General features: G+C 36.5%; 2 protein-coding genes across 8 annotated transcripts in view; one reads left to right on the forward strand and one right to left on the reverse strand.

The window, feature by feature from the left end:
• The window catches only part of LOC112567904, a 30787-nt gene extending 24008 nt beyond the window's left edge, over positions 1–6779 (forward strand). For 6 of the 7 annotated variants that reach the window (XM_025244779.1, XM_025244783.1, XM_025244784.1 and 3 more), the window contains 5 exons: positions 517–1215; positions 1550–1761; positions 2764–3243; positions 4627–5033; positions 5574–6779. In XM_025244779.1, coding sequence (XP_025100564.1) covers positions 517–1215; positions 1550–1761; positions 2764–3243; positions 4627–5033; positions 5574–6001 — 2226 coding nt within the window. In that variant the 3' untranslated portion in view covers positions 6002–6779. The remainder of the gene's footprint in view (positions 1–516; positions 1216–1549; positions 1762–2763; positions 3244–4626; positions 5034–5573) is intronic. The other variant, XM_025244785.1, reaches the window with a different exon arrangement.
• Positions 6780–12029: 5250 nt separating this feature from the next.
• On the reverse strand, positions 12030–17903 carry LOC112567906. Its single transcript, XM_025244786.1, has 8 exons — positions 17619–17903; positions 17207–17348; positions 16675–16808; positions 15493–16194; positions 14876–15102; positions 14128–14610; positions 13450–13841; positions 12030–12655 (listed from the first exon to the last, which is right to left on the reverse strand). The coding sequence occupies exons 1-8, from the start codon at positions 17646–17648 to the stop codon at positions 12255–12257; spliced, it is 2511 nt and encodes an 836-aa protein (XP_025100571.1). The 5' UTR covers positions 17649–17903; the 3' UTR covers positions 12030–12254.
• Between the last annotated feature and the right edge of the window lie 1649 nt (positions 17904–19552).

A 19552-nucleotide genomic window follows, 5' to 3' on the forward strand; every position in this document is an offset into this window, starting at 1 on the left:
TTAAAGAGAACATAATTAGCACGCAGTCGTACATATGAAGCGATTCTTTAGGCGCACCTACAGCATAACATATCCACGCGCACACGCAGCTAATAATTTACTTATTATTGGACTGCAGACGTTATAAACGATTACCTGCTATATCTTCATACTTGCAAAACATGATGTTTGCCGGAACTCACTAAAAGAAATTTTGTTTATAGTACATGTTCTGGTGTGAAGAAGAGTCCAAAATTTAGTATTCATTAAAAGAAGCCAGATTCTTCTTCTTCCCCTCAACTATCTTTAAAAAAAATTCACTGTTTTCCCGTATATGTAAGCAAAATTTAGAAATTTATTTGAAGAACAGATAAATGAGAAGCAAAACAAATTTAGATATTTTTGAAAAAGCCATTGAATACAGTAAAGAGAGAAGGAAACGGTTTGGAAGCAGTTAGTCCAAAAACTGGTTATGCAAATTCTTTGATATTAAGTTTTGTCGGGTTGTTATAAACATCACATGTAAACTGTCCTCAGGATGAAGTTCTGGCGAAAGCGCTAAACGACTGGCTTCACTGGGTTGAAAACTCATTTCCTGACCTCGAACGTCGAGCCCATTTCCTGCCGCCAGTCTGCATGAGACGAGTACCAACAAGTGAAGATGTGTTTGCAAACCAGAAGGTTTTCTTGCTAGGAGGTAAGCACGACAGCCAAGGGGCACAAGTTTCTACTCCACTTTCTGTACAGGAGAGTGACATGATGGACGATGAAGCCTTACAGCGAGTCCTCTTCAATCTCACGAAGTTCTCGACTATTTACCCTGAAGTGTTCATGTGTCTCAGCCAATTTCCGTTTGGCTCGTATCTGGGTGAACAATGCTTTTATCCGGCTTCTTCTCATCTTCCATTGCCCACAAACTTGGACTTAACAAAAAAAGTAGAACAGAGCTGTAGGCAAGGTGACTTTGATGTTCTCCTTATTCACAGAGTCTACGGCTTTGTTATAATCGAGATAAAGGCTGTAGGTTACAACATTGAAAAATCAACTGATAAGCGTCTCGATGTGGCGAAAAAACTGAAACAAGCTGTTACTCAGTTGGACAAAGCGAAAACAATGCTGGAACACCTGGTATCAGACATTGCTCCCGGAGTGCGCATCACTAAATTCATCGCTTGTCCCAATCTACAAACATACCAGCTACACGAAGTCCTGAATATTAATCAAAACCTGTTAAAGGTTAGTAAAAGTATTTTTGCAAATAATTATAATGCTAATTTTAGAGTAGGTAGAACAAATTTATAAAATGTCTACTGAACTTAAGAACTTCACAATTGCTATTATCTTACATGAGGAGCATTTCATACAATGACTGAATGTTAATGCTTTCCAAATTTAGAAGCATTCGAAAATAATATAAAGCACGTCTAGTTTTTTATTTTCAAAATTAGTTATAAATTAAGTGAATAGAGGCATAGGATACGTAATTACTTTATTATAGATATAACCTCTTGTTTCTATTATTCAAATACTGTGTGTATTCAACTGATAAATAAAAAATCGTTTATTGTAGGATCTCCATCAATGTTCCGAACGAGCGAATTCCGCTGACGTTTCAAGTATGATTCTCTGTGATGATCATCTGTATGCTACTGGAAAATCAGAAAGTGTCAATGACACTAAGATGAAGAATCTGTTAAAGTGGTGGAATGATTTTATTGCTGAATATGGACCTGACCCACTGTTACAAAGCCATCCTGACTTGTATAAGAAGCTGATAGCAAGGTAATCATAACAGGTCTCCAATTGTGTATTTTTATGACATTGCTGAGTTAAACTAAAATCTGAGTGAATAACCTACGTCCTTTTTGAATGCGCAAGATTTCCCCATCCGCGCGTGCATACCCAACGACAGGCCAGCTACTACGGGGAGGGAACACAAACCCAACAAAGAAATCGCCGACATGACATATACAATAGAACTAAAACATACTTAAATCATAAGCTGAAGTCTTCTCAGTTATACCCAAACGGTTCAGGACGTTTTTCTGCTTAGGACCTTTCTAACACTAACAGGCATTTAGAAGAATACACCACTGCGCGCAATCTTTATTTAAACCCCCTAGAACAATGACCACATTGTTGTGGCCAGACTATTATAACAACGCTATTAGCAAAATTTCTGACTTTTTGAAGCGAAACACACCAACTCATATTTTTAGTATTTCAACGGAAATCCGTATTCAGTGTGGAAATCAGAGACTCCTCAAATAGATAATACAACTAATATTAAAATGCGTTATATCTTTGACGTAAAAATATGCAGTATTGCTGTTGCTAGGGAGTAAGGTATTAATGTAGTGCACTCCTCAGGGCCAGCTTTCCTGCAACGAGAGTATCATCTACTATCCCCACCTCTGCAACACAAACCGAAAGCTCTTGAGAAACAATTATAGAGAACTAGAAAATGTCAGAGCTATAAAGCTCTACTCACTGGGTGTGGGTAATTGAATATACGGGAAGGAAAACCCAATCACATTAGTCTATGCCGTACTTCAGAACACAGACAACCAAACGACTCACTCACAAACTCGCTTACTCACTGTCTCTAAAACACCTGAAACACGCATGCGTAATATGCAGTTTTAGACTTGAATCTGAAAATAAAAAAATATCCCTTTAAGAAATGACGCATAAATGAATTAAGGATGAATGACAAACAGGTAAAGTATAGTTTGAATTAAAAAATTTTGTGTATCAACGAACTATATTTCTTCTATGTATCAGGTTTTGTGGACCAGCCTCTACTGTAAAAGTGCGGTGTATAACAGAGCCTCGTGTGTCCATCAAAACACTAGACCAGGCAGTGGCTATTGTGGGAGATTGTTACACGGCTCATATTGTACTCCATCCAAAGCAACTCAAACTCCTACAAAGCTCTTTTCCAAGGGTTTTTATTGCTGGCCCTCCTGGCACAGGGAAAACTGTTGTACTGCTCCTGAAAGCCACAGAATGGTTACTACATGGCAACAATGTCTGTATTTTGAGTACCTGGGAACGTAGTGTTGCTGCAGCATTCATGATGTACCACCTGCTGAAGCACACACTTTCAACACAACTAAGTACTGACAATCCTGGAAGTGTTGAAATGCTAAAGATGAATATTGAAGATGATGAGAGTAAGAAATCAGCCATATTCCATCTTACACAAGCGGCTAGCAAAGGACCCCTTTGTGTCATTGCTGATGAAGTCGGACCTATTGCTGAGTGAGTTTGCGAATTATTAAATTCCAACTCAGAATATACTTCTATTTTAAATCTATTTATTGCTTTTTGCAAATTTCTCTATTTTTCATTGATGAAGTAGATGACCATGGAAAGACAGTCAGAATGTATTTTTTTTTCAAATCTTTCTAAAAAAAATGGTTTAATATACTTTTTTTACTTTTGCAGACGGTGTCTAAAAATAATTATGTCAGACTATAGTAACTTTTGGACGAGACAGTAAACATCAATAATAATTTGATAAAAATTGAAAATTATTATACGCACGGAAAAATCAACGTATTTTAAAACTGTTATTTCCCCCTAATGATAAAAAGTTTTTTGTTACAGTCACCTCTATAAGCTTTTCCCGTCTGATTTGGAGCTCTAGCACAGACACAAGTCTTTTACAGCTTGTTCTCCCTTTCCAACCCCAGCAGGACCAGTCGTACTGATATTAGAAAAGAACACTTTTACAAAGAAAGAAACCTGGACAGAAAATCAGGCCGTTTAAATCTAATAAACATTACGCATAGATGAGCAACACTACTAACTAAATATTCACATTATTGGATTTACCTTTAGTTTAAACCTTACATATTTAAAAAGATTATTAAAAAACTGACAAGACTCAACAGATTTTTAAGTGAATACGCTCTTCTAAAAAGTTAGGTCAGAACTCCGAAAACTAATTCTGGTTACACCATCGAAAACAACGGTTAGGTTACTTGCATCATGTAATGAAAGAAAGGAACAGCAAAAATAACTCTTAGTCTCAGCCCTGATCTTTACAGTTTATTACTTCGTTTCTTAAAAGAAAAAGCCGATAGAATATAACACTCGCACCCACCCACACCCACACCTACCCACTCCCAGGCCTTACTTTTTCCCGTTTCCTGCTTATTAGGTCGATGAAACGATGTTGCTATAGAACTAATACACTATACAATATCTCCTGTAATTAGGCCTATAATAAGGAAATAAAGTCACAAAGAATCTGTCAGTCTGATCACCAGTTCTGCTTTTATAGAATAAGTTGTATGCATTAAAGAACATCCATTTGACCTACAGATAATTTTTTGTTACTAGTATAACGGGATTTCAAATAAAGGTACGTTAAAAGATATGCTTATCTGTCCTCCTCAGACTTCATCGAAGGGAGGTCAAAATGTGCTGGGTCAACTGTCCGAACATGACAAAATTTATCAAAGTATGGTCTGCACAGGATAAGGCACAGCTGTGCATTGTATTTTTTATTTCGTTTCCCGCAAACCATTTACCCGAGTGTGGACAACTACGACCACGTGCACAGAAAGATGTTTTAAGCTATATATTTAAAAGTTCATGACATGCTTTGAATCAACTATTTCGATCTTGTCGTAACAGGTTTCAGAGTCACATTTTCCCAGAATTTTGCGACGAGCTGGTGCAAAGTAATAAGGAGCAATGTCACATTCTGCATTTGTGGGCTGCAAGCTGTCAGCATAATATTGCACCAGTGGAACTACAAGATTCAAATTTAGGAAACTGGGAAATTAAATATTTTACAAAACCACTTCGCTCACCGCCGTCTGTCATCAGAGAAGTCGAAAGGGCAACGGAAATCAGGCGACGTAAAGTTCTTCGGTATACTGAAAGAGGGGTGCCCGATCATACAGACGGTCCTCCCGTGAAGTGGATGAATCGCATATGTATGGATCATGATTCCGAAGAAATTAAAGACTGTTTAGTTTGTGGGAGAAATGTGGCCAGCTTCCTGTATGAAGAACTCAGGCTGGTTAAGTCCACTGCGCGTAAGTAGTCTTTTAAGCTATGCAAGAAAGGTATCAACCGTAAAGCCTTAATTATTTAATTTTATTACTATTATTTCTTACATTTCCAGCTCCCTCGTAACATTAGAAGGGTATCAGAAGTACATTTGCCAGATCAGAGTTTTGACTAAAAAACTATTTTCATACTCCACGTCTGTAGGCTGTATAGCAAAGAAAAACGTTTGGAAGTTAAAGTTTATAAAATATTATCTTATTTTAACCTTTCCTGACTGGTAAACTTTGAATGCCATTCTTTTAGACAATAATTGTTTTATATTTTTGCCTGACAAATTATATATAATTTAAAGTGTCAATATTTCTTTTTTTGCGTCTCAGTTTAAAATGTCCTTTTACAGAAAATGTTTGAAAAGAAGGTGAGAGTACTTTCCTATTATTCTAAGCTCGCACAATATTCTCTGGGAGAATAATAGTCTTATTTTTATGTAATAAGTATAACAAGATTATATTTTATCATTTTATAGATAGGATATCCTCTTTGTCATTTTATTATCTTATTATCAGCAGATAGGACTGTGTCACCTACAACTGACAGTTGCTCAGATGAGCGTATTGCTACACCAAATCTCGAGTTTAAAGACGTGATGATTTTGTACCGGGGAGACCTTCGAGAAGATTCCGCCATAATAATGGCACTCTTGGAAGCCGGTGTGCCAGTAAAGGTGATGAAGGAATCGGACATCGAGGATGTGGCAACAGCTTCCAGTAATGTCTTATGGGCAGCAAGACAACACCTTGTTAACGGCTTGGAGAAAAAAGTCGTGGTATGTCTGGGCAATTATGAAGATAACGATAGTAGGTATCCATCCACCCGACTTCAAGCAATGTCGAGGTGTTCATCACAGCTGGTAGTTGTGTGCCCTGAAACCAATGGAACTGGTCAACAAAAACTGCAAGGAGCTGCTTTTTCTGTAGAGACAGCTATATGGTGAACATGTGAATGTCTTTCAGCTGCGTAAACTAAGTCACAAACTTATATATATATAGTCCTTGTACAATCGTGACAATTTATAATGGAGTGCAATGTCTATTTAGGTTAAACTGACCTTAGAAATCGTATAGTAGTGAAACATTGACACTTTGTTAAGCCCACAGGGCTGTGTATATGCCTTTTATTGTGGTGCAGTCATGATAAACCTCATTGGTCAAATACTGAAAGAATGAACGGTTCATGTACTGCACTACTTTCCTCTGTAGATTTGCACAGAGCCATAAAAACTTACATATACACAATTGCCAGAAAACAAAGTACTAGTTTTTTTTATATTTTTATATTTTTTTTTACAGAACAGAAAACAGTATTCCAAATCTTGCTTATTTTCATTCGCTCGCTCATTCCCTCGGTCACTCAGTGAGTGATGGGCAATAATCCATGTCATTGTCTGTATAAAGGTATTTCTTCTCTCTGCTATTTTTGTAAATTTTAGCAGTAGTTCAGCAGAAAGTCTATAGCTATAAAAATTAACTCTTAACATGATCTCAAATTAGGGGATAAAGATATTACAAGCCAGACTAACAGTTGCTAGCTGTATAGAAATGAGTATCTGTTAATATAAATCTGTATATATATAAAGCACAATGGAGCCTTGGTTAACAAACACAATCCGTTCTGGAAAGTTGTTCGTTACTGGAAACGATTTTCTCCCATTAGAAATGAAGGAAATAGATTTAATTGGTTCCAAGCCCCTGTTGACTTGCTAATATTTGAACGTTACAGACTATTTGTGTATTTTTTAATGAGAACAGTTATAATACAATATAAATGGAGCTAAATAAACATAAAAACATTAACGAAAGTATTTAAACATAAGAACACTTGCCGTTTTGACGAAGTGGGTGGATGGAGGTGTGGAGAGGAAGGGGTGGAATTACTGCTTGGATCCCCCCTCCATGAGCACACGTGACATTGTAAAATCGGGGGGGGGGGGGACTTCCCTTTTGTGTTGCTTTCAGGTTGAAGGAAAAAACTTTTCCGGTGTCTGTTTACATCTTCCTTTTTTGTAAAACTCCTCGGTAATGCATCACATTACATTGAACATGTTTATGCTCATATTGCCTAGTTCTTGTACGAACTTCTCGGCCCCTGCCTTGTGGGAACTGGCTGCCTCCCCATGCCTTGTGACGCTGTGGATGCGTTTTCTGTGCCTAAATTTCTCAAACCAATCTCGACTGGCTTTGAAAATAAAATACCTCGCAGCACTTGTCCTTGGATTTTTCTTCTGCAAATCTTCGTAGGTTGTCAGCGCCTTCTCACAAATGAACGACTCGCTGATGCTAACACATTTTATCTGTTTCGCGTTTATATACACAAGCAACAACTTTTCTACTTCTTCCATTATTTTAGGCCTTTGTTTTCTTAAAGTACTCAATCCTTTCGAAACATTAGCTTCTTTAAGCTGCCCATTTTGCTTTAAAATGGTCGAGATTTTCGACTTCGACATGCCGTATTTTGCGGCGATATCCGACAAACGCATGCCTTCTTAAACTTTGAAATCATTTCCTTTTTCAATTCATTTGTTGGCCGCTTCCTTGTCATTACCTCACTCTTATTGCTCCTAATCTATTATTTGGAGCTATGATTAAGGATTATCTTATTGAAATAAAGTAAAAAATCACTTTAGAAGAAGGATGCGCGTAGATGAGGAACGACCGATCGTAACTGTGTCTCGAGCGCGAATGATGACAGGCTGGTCGGTCACGTGTGGTTCACGTGGCTGCTCATTATCCGAAGTTTTGTTCGCTATCCGATAAAAATTTTTAACAATTATTTTTTTCTTTATCCGAAATATTCGCTATCCGAGGTGTTCGCTAACCGAGGTTCCACTGTAGATATATTTTGTACACTGCATTAGTTCATCTTAGGTTGAGAAACTTCACAGCCAGTGGAACTGATCAAGTCTTTGACAGGAAGAATAAATGATCTGTGGTGATGATTTGTACGTCACAATAGTGAGGGCACGAAGGCCAGCCCTTGCAGGACTAATACGGATGTTGGTTTCCTTTCTAAGGATTAGGTGTATACTAAATCTTATACATTAATCTACGTATTTCAAATGTTCTTTTGATAGCAAAAATACTTTAGAGAAACGAATCAACATTCTGTTATCTATTCCTGAATGACTTTACCAGGTGTTGGAGACTAAAGATAAACGTGAACAAAAGAAAACGTATCTGCGGCTAGTGAAACTGATGATTACGAAATGTGTTTCTTTTACAACTTTATTTCAGTCATTAAATAATTGTAGAAATACAACCTTGCTATTTCCTAATCAAAAATAAACTTTTTAATAAAACTGTGTTTTAACAGGCCCGTGTACGAACGTTTCATTTACAGTTCGTAGTCGTCAATGAGCTTCAAATAATAGCTCAGTGTATACAGGTCAAACTTATCTTTTAATGTGTAATGCTAAGAAGCTATATTGCACAAATCGTTACTTGTTATTCGTGTTTTTGTATAAAAATCATATTTTCCGTTGTGGATTTATTTAGATGCAATGAAAGAGTTACCAAATCAGAATTAAAATATTTTTTTTATGCTTTTGTTATATCTTTGCTGACTGATTACGCAAAATCCAAATTATTATTATTTTTAATTACATGCTATGTGTGTGTGTTTGCGGTACGCGCACTGGAGGGAGGAACATGCAACAACGAGAGCTACCAACAAGCTTTTGTACATTTATTTTCTCCCCTAGAAGATGCCGTGCAATGGGTCATGAACTTGAAAACTTGAAAATAATCAAACTTAATAATCAAATAAAACAATAAAAATTGATAACACAAGATGGCATGGCCTGTTGATGAAATGTAAAACTTATTACTATCATTTTCCTTTTTTACTGCTGATCTGATCAAAGCATATACTACCAAGAAGATAACGCACTTTAGTACACAATAATAGACGGAACCTACTCCACACATAAAAAACTAAAGCTAGACCTGTATGTGACTGTAGCACTAGTTATAGATTAGATATAAAAAGAAGAGCATCCCACTGAAAATGCTGTAGCCGTACATCAATTATTCCTCAAAACTTTTTTGTGGGGTCTGTAAGTAGGCTCACCAATCAGTCAATTGTCCCTGTGCAGGTCGACCAGTGCAGTCTTTGATGTTCGTAAGTCAGTTTTTCTTGAGGCTACGACATCAACTCCCTTCTAAGTTCACTGTCAATACACATTTTTGCTTTGTTTTGTTCCAAGGAGAGAGATTATCGATCATAAAGCAATGACCTAAAACAGATAACTATCGCTGATAGAGATTAGGAGAACTTTAGTAAGTCGAGACTACATCTATTTCTTTGTCGACGTCCACTGACATGACACTACATGGAAACTAACAATGAATTTAAAATATGTTTGTCTTGGGGAGGTAATTGTGTTAGTTTCGTATTATGTCTTTTTCCTCCAGATATTTGTTTTTAAAACCTTTCCTTATTTATGTATTTTTTGAAATATTGGCCACATATCGCAGTAAAGAATATTCTTATCTCAAGAACATGACAATCGTTAGAATAAAACAAAATAAAATAAAACGCTGGATTTATTCACGAATAAAAAAATTAAATGTGAGGGAGATATTTTAAATTAACGTGGAGGTGTGTGAAGAAGATAATTTCCAATAAGTCTGTGTGGTTCTGTCATAACAGTCTAAAATAGTCAAAGATTAAAAAAAAACCATTTCGTCTTCTGGTGTTATATATATATGGGCATGCCACTCCACGCCAGACTAAATCACAAAGATGGAATCGGTATTTACATCATTCAGACATGAAAAGTAAACGATAATAAACAGTAAAACATTAATGGATAGACAGACAACAAGCGAGAGTGTAAGGGGCCGCGGAAAAGAGATGAAGACGAACTGTGTTAATTTCTTGATATACTAATCGATCTTGTCTAGGTGTGGGAAGAAAAAATGATCGACTGAGCGATCAACGTACAAAAGGTGTGAACAGAATTGTGGGCTTTCGCGTTACTGGTTCAACTGTGGAAGGGAACAAGTGAGTGAAAGAGTTGGACAAATCTAAAAGTTTGTTTAAAAAGGATACAAGAAAAGAAAGAAGAAAATAACAAACACGTGACCTTAGACTGATTTTAATTGATTCTAGGTAAGAACGAGATATCCACTTAAGGTTATCGTCGTGTTGATGGGTTAATATAATATAACCAGCTGACAAGAAATTATCCAATGTCATCATTTGCATATTCTGTTGTAAATTATTGTGATTATGGATGACGAATAAAGCAAAATGATGAGAGAATTTTAAAGCTGAAACAATTTATAAAAAATTAGTAGCTTAAATTAACCAGTGTTTGACTTTTAATGTTGTCAATAAATCAACATCAGGTGAAAGGTTGTAAAGGCGATCAACACATGATAGAAACATTAACAGTAGATTTTCTACGCTCAACTAATTTAGGTTTATGCTTTGTGCTTATCTAACAATTTCTACAATTCACCCTCAAAACCCATTACAACAGTAACATGAAAGAAACTTGAATCTAATCATTGATAGGGACTTAATTGACAAAATTGACATTCACATAAATGTAAAGCCTCTCCCTTCTTTCAATCATTTTAGTGAGATTGTCGATTCATATATTCATCATCCCTACCTTTATGTCGTTTCCAATTAAAACATTAACAGTTTAATCTTTGTCTTTAGAACGAAAAACCCCTCATTAAAATAGACCTGATAATTTAAGACAAGCAAACAAAAGATAGGACAGCATATACCCTTCAGTGATCTTATGTTAATAACATAGGTATAAACAAACAGAAGTCAATCAAAACTTTTTTCTTGGCTTCTATAGCAATTTGTAATGCTATGATAATTATTTTTAAAGGAGATACAGAATTGCACTCATTAATTTTACAGAAATTTCTATTTCTAAAATGGTCTGATATTTTCTTACTTATAGAGGCAAAACACGTACTTGTAATATGTTTTATAATCAATGAAATGTTTTCCAAAATATGATTATATATTTTCAATGCTGAGATGTTCGATGAAAATACTAGAAATATTTTTTACACTTTTATGAACACAAGCTCAAGTGCATATGCGGATTCTGTGAACAAGGGAAAAGTTTGTACATTTAAAAAGACATTTATATGATCCCATCCAGTCAGACAACTGTACAGTCAACTGTATTTCTGTAGCTCCGAGTGCTTCTCGCTTCACTGTCTGCACTACAGAAACCTGATTTTGCGACGTTAACCGAGATTTAACCAAGACACTGGTCATGGTGGTCAGAAATGTAAGACTATTGTCAGTGCTGGCATGACCCTTGGTAGGCAAGTTACAGTTGTCTGCTAATGATGAGCTACGTGATAGTTGCGCCATCCCTCTACAAACATTGCACATTCTCTATAGTCTATACAAACGTTGCCAACGGTATTGTCTGTGAGTGTATTCTATCTAAGATAGAGTACTGTTACTCCATGCTTGCAGGCTGCCCCGCATACCTCATTCATAAGCTCCAGAAAAAACAGAACTCTGCTTTACGTCTGCACCATGTCAACCTTTTCCTTTTTTTCTGCACTGGCAATTCATCCGTGTTCGCATTTAGTACAAGCTGTCTCTGCTGTGTTTTAATTTCTTTGCAGAATCTCACCCTGACCATATTTCTGCTCTTCGCTTCATCTATATCCAAGCCGAACAACTCGGCTCTTCGTCTAGCAATCGTATTCCAACTACACCTGTCACCAGAACAACAACACAAAATCACTTCTCTCCCCTTCCATATCGGTCATCTACCTTCAAATCTTTAAGCGTACACTAAAGGAGGGGGTTCTTCCATAATAGTTGCTCAACACAGTAAATTTACTGTTTGCAATCTTCTACCCCCTTCTTTAACTTTTTTTTCTTCTCTTGTTTCGCCTGTTTGTCTACATCGGCAGATTCATGAAATTCAGTTATTGTTGTTTGTTGCTCCATTTCTCTTCTAGGTTTGTCTTTTATAACTTGGTAGTAGTTTTGTCCATCCTGCAGTAATTTGACGATTAGAATGAACGTGATCACGAGTAACAACAATTACACGTTTATAATAGCGATGGTGAGCTGAGTAGTATACATGTTAGAAGTCTTTGAATTTATGTCAGCCGTATATTGTTTCAAGCCTCTGCTAAAACAAAAAAAGTTATCCTTGGTCAAATATGGGGTTATAAAAGATTTTGAAGACCTTAGCCTTTTTCCGAATCCTGGTCATCGTCTGGTGCAGGACAGACCACCACTAACTGTGACGTGCACCTGGACATGGCATATAGTCTTGTGGACGCATACGTGCCGCCACTGTCGTCGTAGTTATCCAGACACACGACAACTTTTCTCTCTAAGCCACGAACAAGCTGATGTCGCGCCACCCACACCACGTTACTGCTGGCTGTAGCCACGTCCGACAAATCTTCCTCAGAATCACTCATCACTCGGACTGGAACTTTGTATGTTGACAGAGCCTTCAGTATACCAGCATCTTCTCGAAGTTCAACCCAAGACAGAAACAGCACGTCTTTGTACTGCAAGACTGGCTGAGCCCTGCTGCTACTTGAGAAACTTTCTGTGTTGAAAGGCGAATGATTACTCACTGTAAAAATATATGGGGTAAATTATCACAAGGCAAATAAATTTCATCCTTGAATAACATGTAATTTAAATAGATGTGTTCGAGAAAAACGTAGAAGTGGATTCCTATAAATACTGATGACACCCATTTAAATACATCCACAAGCATTTTTTCTTACAAACACATTTGAATTTTACTTAAGTAAATATATATTTTGGCTAATTACATCTATTAATCCAAAATAGAAGAACTAAACATGCGGAATAATATTAATAAGCTGCCCATTAATTTTTATGAATTATGATTTCTATAATTACTTAATTAACGTACATGGTATAAAGCATAGGGCTCCATAAAGCACTTCAAGTAAAATTTAAAAAGTTGAAATGCCACCTTTTTTGCATGGGTTTTGAGTTTTACCTATTCTGTACTTATAGAAATGTCCCCTAATATACATATTAACAAAAGATTAACTGCTTTTCAAGGATAGATAGTTAAGAAATGCAACAGAAAGAAAAATCAGAATAATTGATAATATTGTAAATGTAATAAGTGTATTTTTTCTGCACATAGCTTCTGATTTGCCAGTTTAATAGAATCTGTTTACATCAACTTATTATTTGGAAGTTGTTAAGCTTATCTATTTATATCAGTTAGAGGTACTTCTCCATAAATAGATCGGAGCAGCCCCCTTCTTTTGAGAGGGTTGATATTATACTGTATACCATTATTAGAAATGCCGTACTTACATAAATCATTTAATAGTTTACAATTCACAAAACTCCTTTTCAGCATTTAAATAATCGTGTACTTACAAGTCGTAAAATCCCCAACCTGTAGATCATTTATTAAGAATTTTGCCACTTTCTTCCCACAACGATTGCAGTCTTCAACTCTTGGTGAGTTATGGTTCTGCTCTTGGTGATACACCCATTTTACGGGAGGACCGTCTGCATGGTCTGCTACACCCCGTTGGGTGTACCTAACAACACACCCACGTTTTATTTCCGCTGCCAAACTAATTTCACGGATTACAGGCGGTGGAGAACGAAGTGGTCTGGTGAATGTTTCGAGTTTCCATCCCTCATCAGGTGCGGGTTTATAGTTGTAACTTGCAGCCCACAGGTACAAATCAACGCTATCCTTTTTTCCCTTCAAACGATCCACTAGACTGGCGCAGAAATCAGAAAATGCATAGTCCTCGAACCTGTTTTGACAAGAAGATGAAAAAGTTGGTTTCGACATTTCACCGAATTGGTAATGTTTACGTGTTGTTCCACTAATACTTTAATACATAACAGACAAAATCTCACAAACTATGAGCTCTCTGAAGCTCTTATATATATATATACAAACACACATGACAAATAATAAAAGTTTAAAGAGTGTTAAAGCAGCCAGAAAGTCTTTCTCTCTTTCGCTATTGTGTGGGGTCATTGTCAAATCCTCTGCTATACGAACTTCTGGAAAAGTGAAAATTTAGCCTCACTTACTCTAAATCAGGACCTACTTCGTCGGCGATGACGTGCAATGGTTTATCTCTAGCCATCTTTTCAAGCTCGTCCAGAGTGTTTTCTACATCCTTGTTGCCTTTGAAATTCTTCTTTATTATGTGTACTTGTCCACATGCAGAAGATTCTGTATTTTGCTTACAAAGTATATCCTGTAGCAGATAAAATAGCATAAATGATGCTGCAAGACTTCGGTCCCACGTGCTCAAGACGTAGACATTGTTGCCCTCTAGTAACCAGTTCACGGCTTTTAGGAGCAATACAACACTTTTTCCTGTGCCAGGTGGGCCAGCAATGAACACCTTTGGAGGGCCGTTGACAAGCAGATCAATCTGCTCAGGGAACAGTGTGATATGAGCCGTGTAACAGTATCCCACGTGGGCCACTGCCTGGTCCCAGGTTTTAATGGAAACACGAGGCGCATTTATACTGGGAACAGTCACTGTAGACGCTGGTCCGCAAAACCTGATATATCAAAATACCGAAATTTTATATTTATAAATTAACCTAAAAAGTTAAATACAGTACGAATGACTATTAATTACTACTACATATTTATTGTTTATCATTTACATCCAATCTTACCACTTTTACAGCAATGTCATATTCGTTTTTGTATTATGCAAATGCGTAAAAAGCGACGAAGTGAAGATTTAACTGCATTTTTGTTACAACAGCATCAATAGATCGCTAGCTACAGCACAACATGTTCTGATGGTGTATGTTTTACCTAGCTATCAGTGTCTTATACAAGTCGGGTTCGCTGCTTAATTGTAAATCATATCCTAGTTCAACCACATGTTCTTGCCACCACTGGTTTATCTCCATTTCCTGATATCCGATGCTTTGAGACGTTTTCTCATCTCTCTCTTGTTGTGGTAAGCATAAACGATCAGAACAAAGAAACATGCGGCTAATGTTCGAAGAATCCTCCATCTGTAAGCATTCACATAGATCCTGAAATGAAAATTAAATGACAATCAGATAAATAGCAATCAGAAAATAAAAGATTATTTAGTTATATGTCCTCGTTTTTAGCTCCTTCCTTCTGGCAGTTTTCTCTGAATATGGATTATCAGCTTTACGATCATAAGCCATCGAAGTCATTGAGATCTTAGCATGCCTATTTCCCTTAGTAACAACGGTTTTCCTTTTCATATTTAACAAAAAAATCGTGTGACATATTTCCAAACACGGTTTGAAGTTTCCTCCCAATGCAGACTGCTTAATGCATCTAAATTTTTAACGAAAACAGAGTTACATCTTTAGGTGTGCTTCATAAATTACTAAGACAAGGTAGACGGTATGCAATTTCTTTTTCTTTAAAAATAAGAATTTGCTCCTAACCTGTTCCAGCTTTGGATTCTGAAAAATTATTTGCTGCATTTGGTGGGTGGTAATATTTGGGCATGCAATTGTTGTGGTGATTCGAATGCCAGTAGCTATATCAGACACCAGATGTTTCAACATGGCTTCTGCTTTCTTTAAATGTTCTGCAGCTTCTTTCAGTTTCTTTGTCACTCTTGCCACCTGTTTTTCTTGCTCCTCTGCTACGGTGTTGTAGCTAACAGCCTTCACCTCGCAAATAACAAAACCGTAGTTTTTGTGAATGAGAAGAACATTAAAGTCACCTTGCCTCCAGCTCCATGGCAGTGTTTTGGGCAGGTTGCTGGGTAACGGCAATTGGGCAGCTGCCTTAGCAAAACGCTGTTCTCCTAGATATGATCCAAACGAAAACTGACTTAGACATATAAATGTTTCTCTTTGTTTCATCGAGAATGTCTTCAAAGTAAGCAGCACTCGCTGTAAGGCTTCGTCAAAACCCACATCACTTTCCTGGGCAGAAGCACGTGGAAAGGTCGCTGAATAATCTGTCACCTGTTTTTGGCTATGGAGAACAAAGACATCTTGACCTGCTACTGTTTGCTTTGTCATAGGCACTCGAGCAATGTAGACTGGCGGTAGGAAGTATGTCTTAGTTTCATAGTGAGGAAATGCTTCTTCAACCCATTGAAGCCAATATCTCTTCGCGTCTATTCTGATGGCATCCTGGAAAATTAGTGCACAAAGTGTAGATAATAAAAGAAAATACTATTTTTGTAGATATAAAGAATGTGTTGTCCATCTCATCAATTTGTCTCTACATACGTCTACCAGTAAAAGACAAATTCAACGTCAGTTGGGTTGTTTACACTAACTAAAATGTTTTTTGGATGGCCAAAAGTGACATTCAGATAATGTAAAAAGAATTTTTAAAAGTATCTGAAATTCTACTTAATGATAGGCATGCAAAAGGTTTTGTCAGCGATCTTAAGACATCCAAATCTTTGTTCTTATGGTATTGTTGATTGGCAATGTGTTATTCAAACACCTCTTCCTTATGGAGCGGCTACTACTTGTCCTCTAGGTTATATGAGATATTATCTGATTTAAGCAACTTTTGGTGTAATAATGTTTTTGTTAATTAAAACATTGAAGATTACAGACTGCATGAATATATTTATTGCCTTTAAGAATGGTAAAACCAACCTGTTCGCCTGTCATTTCAGTAATAAGTCGAACAGCTTCTCGACATTGACTGCGAGTGCCTCGGATCACAATGGATCTTATTCCCTCTGTAGATGGTTCGATATCAAACTCTGCACTCGATAACTTTTTGACATCTTAAATTAGATAAAATAATAAAAGCTTAATTTTGTGTCTAAACATAAAGATATTTATATCCTTATAAAATATCAAACGTTGAACCTTTACCTACCACTTTCTTACTGAGCAATGTATATTGATTAAGGTAGTTTAATGATGCATATAAGATGTATAATGACAGTATAGTTAAGTTTTACTGTAAAAAGAGCCATCTAAAAAGGTGGTATATGTATAAAATACCGCATCTAATAGTTATTGATATTATCACTGGGACACATACATTAATAGAAAAAAGTATGCTTGATCTCTAATTGATAACGTGTAACACACAAAGATGGCTGCTGCAAAGCCACTACATATTTTCGAATAAAAAGTTAAAACAGATGTGTGTGTCTATATATATATATAGATATACCTGGGAGTCGTATCCTATTAAAAAGGCTGTCTGAAACAGTGTACACGAAGTCAATAATTGATGTCCACCTTTCACGTTGCTTTCTTTTGCTAGATCGACCCACTGTTTCTTGATCAGTGTGGTCCATTTTATGATGATCAATCTGTATGTTAGACAATAATCAAGAAAAATTTTTTTTTATTCAAATTCAGTCTGTAAATTTTAAATTTTAGACGAAAATTAAATATTCATTGCTAATAGTTATGATTGCTATACACTTTTACACATTAACAGGCCAATGCCATATATATATATAAAGATGAATGTGACACTGACCAAATGTTTATGTAACAATGTGAGTAAAAAATAGTAGAACACACGTCCTATTCGTATACATAAATACTATAAAAAATACAGTATGTTTGAAGCTTACCAAGTGTCGACCGTCGTTCTTTGTTGACATTTACAATACTCCATTTCCAACACGTTGATGTGTTGCGTAGCATATCGTATACAAGTACAATCCTCGGTCTTTATGTCAATAGGTAAGCCACCTAAGTCCACTTTTATGTATTATCCCTGCAAGTTCATGTTAGTTTACTAGTAATCCTTATCTAAAGTCGTTTGCTATCGAAGGAATGTATTCTACAGTTATCGTTTGACTGTTCTTGGTTTCAACACTTTTAGGCCTAAGCCTAAAGGTTTATTTGCCTTCTCTGCGTCACTACGCTTTTTTTCCCGGTACTTTAGCGTTTTCTGTGTAAAACGCCATAATAAAGAAATGATGCTTAGGTGACATCTAAGACGTAGAAGATGTCTAGGACGACATTGCGCTAAAAAAAATGAAGATGTTTTTACCGCTCTCTACAAAATTCGGCCTAAGCCTGTCATGGGTCTTAAACATGACTGCATGTAAACTGTCCCCGACCGTTGTAAGTTTCTTTCTAGCATACCTATATTTTTTTTAAAAAAAAGTAGGGGGAAATTAGCCTACTATTAAAAAAAACTATGTTCACTAAAAATTGCTGTCATTAAAAAATTGCTGTCAGTTTACTAATCATTTTTACTGGGTGGCTTCCTCTTTTATAAGCTCTCTGAAAAACTTATAAGAATTTTCCTTGTAGGCTGGATTGACATGTGCATTATTATAAATTAATATAAACAAAATCCAGCACTTCACAGATAATGTTTCGTTTTAAATTACACTTTTCAATGCCTGATTTAGTTTATAAATTAAGGTATTTTGGAGATTATTTAAAGAACGAAATGTAATTTGCAGAAATAGCTGAATGTTTGTCCATCATGTAACACTTACAGTTTATACAAATAGCAGTTAGCTGCCTAAACGAGAGACGTTACCAGGGGAACGAATATATTATAGTACTCTAAAGCGTCAGATAAAGAGAGCTTAAGAAAGTCCGTACAGAGCAAACCGGTCAGACAACAGTACTAGACACTGGCTTCAATGTTTAGCCGTCCCCATGGTAAATAATATATACATTCGGTGCTCGGGTCAGGGGATAAGCAGGGTAGTAAACAGAGCCGTAACTTTACACAACAGTAGACATTATCAAAGCTGCTCCAGTAGAGTCTTAACTGCAAAGGTTTTCAAGTAAACAAACTGCGTTTTAGAGACGAGGTCGGAACGCTTCGAGGTTTTGATAGAGCAATATCTCAAGGGTCTGGAGCATTAATATATTTTGCTTTAAAATTTATCGATGAAGCCATTAATTTGGAAGCACTTTGACGTGGTCGACACGTTTACAGAATATTACGCCATTTGCTTGAAGCAGCGATGACCTTGTGGTTCAGAACACTATCTGTCACATAGTTCAGAGTGGCTGATATCCGAGAGGAAGATATACGACGACCAGCTTTATAATACACCTGGACATGTAGCTATTCAGCTCAGTGACGACTTTTTGTTAAGCCGTAAACCATTTAGCATTAAACAGTCCATACAATATCACTATGGGCTGCAGCCATAAGATTGATTTGTAATATGGAGTCCTTCATAATTTGTTTTCGGCTCCAACCATCCCTCAGTGCCTTTAAAGATTAAGATGTTCTGATGAATTGTAACCCAGAAAGTTCGTGTATCACAAGCAAATTATGGATCTACTCTTAAAGGTAAAATTATATGTGTTGCATTGTCCGCCTACAATAATGAATTCCTAAGAAAAAATAGTACAGACATCCTAGAATGAAAAATATCTAAAGCGATTAACGTTAAGAGTGCTGTATTGAAATATCCATGTAAAAAGTGCTATCAAAACATCACTACTGAAACATCTTTACTAACGTTTCACACCGATCGGCGTGAAGCTGTTCTGCTAGGGTAGTGTCGAACAACACATGCTATGCTTT

This window comes from Pomacea canaliculata, linkage group LG7 (assembly GCF_003073045.1).
Source record: "Pomacea canaliculata isolate SZHN2017 linkage group LG7, ASM307304v1, whole genome shotgun sequence".
NCBI classification, from domain to species: Eukaryota; Metazoa; Mollusca; class Gastropoda; order Architaenioglossa; family Ampullariidae; genus Pomacea; species Pomacea canaliculata.

Coding starts and splice junctions, on each gene's coding strand:
- LOC112567906 (XM_025244786.1), bottom strand. CDS start 17,648: ATGTCAACAAAGAACGACGGTCGACACTTG. Junction 15,103..15,492: donor AGAATCCAAAGCTGGAACAG/GTTAGGAGCAAA, acceptor TTTTCATTTCAG/GATCTATGTGAATGCTTACA. Junction 13,842..14,127: donor GAAGTAGGTCCTGATTTAGA/GTAAGTGAGGCT, acceptor TTGTCAAAACAG/GTTCGAGGACTATGCATTTT.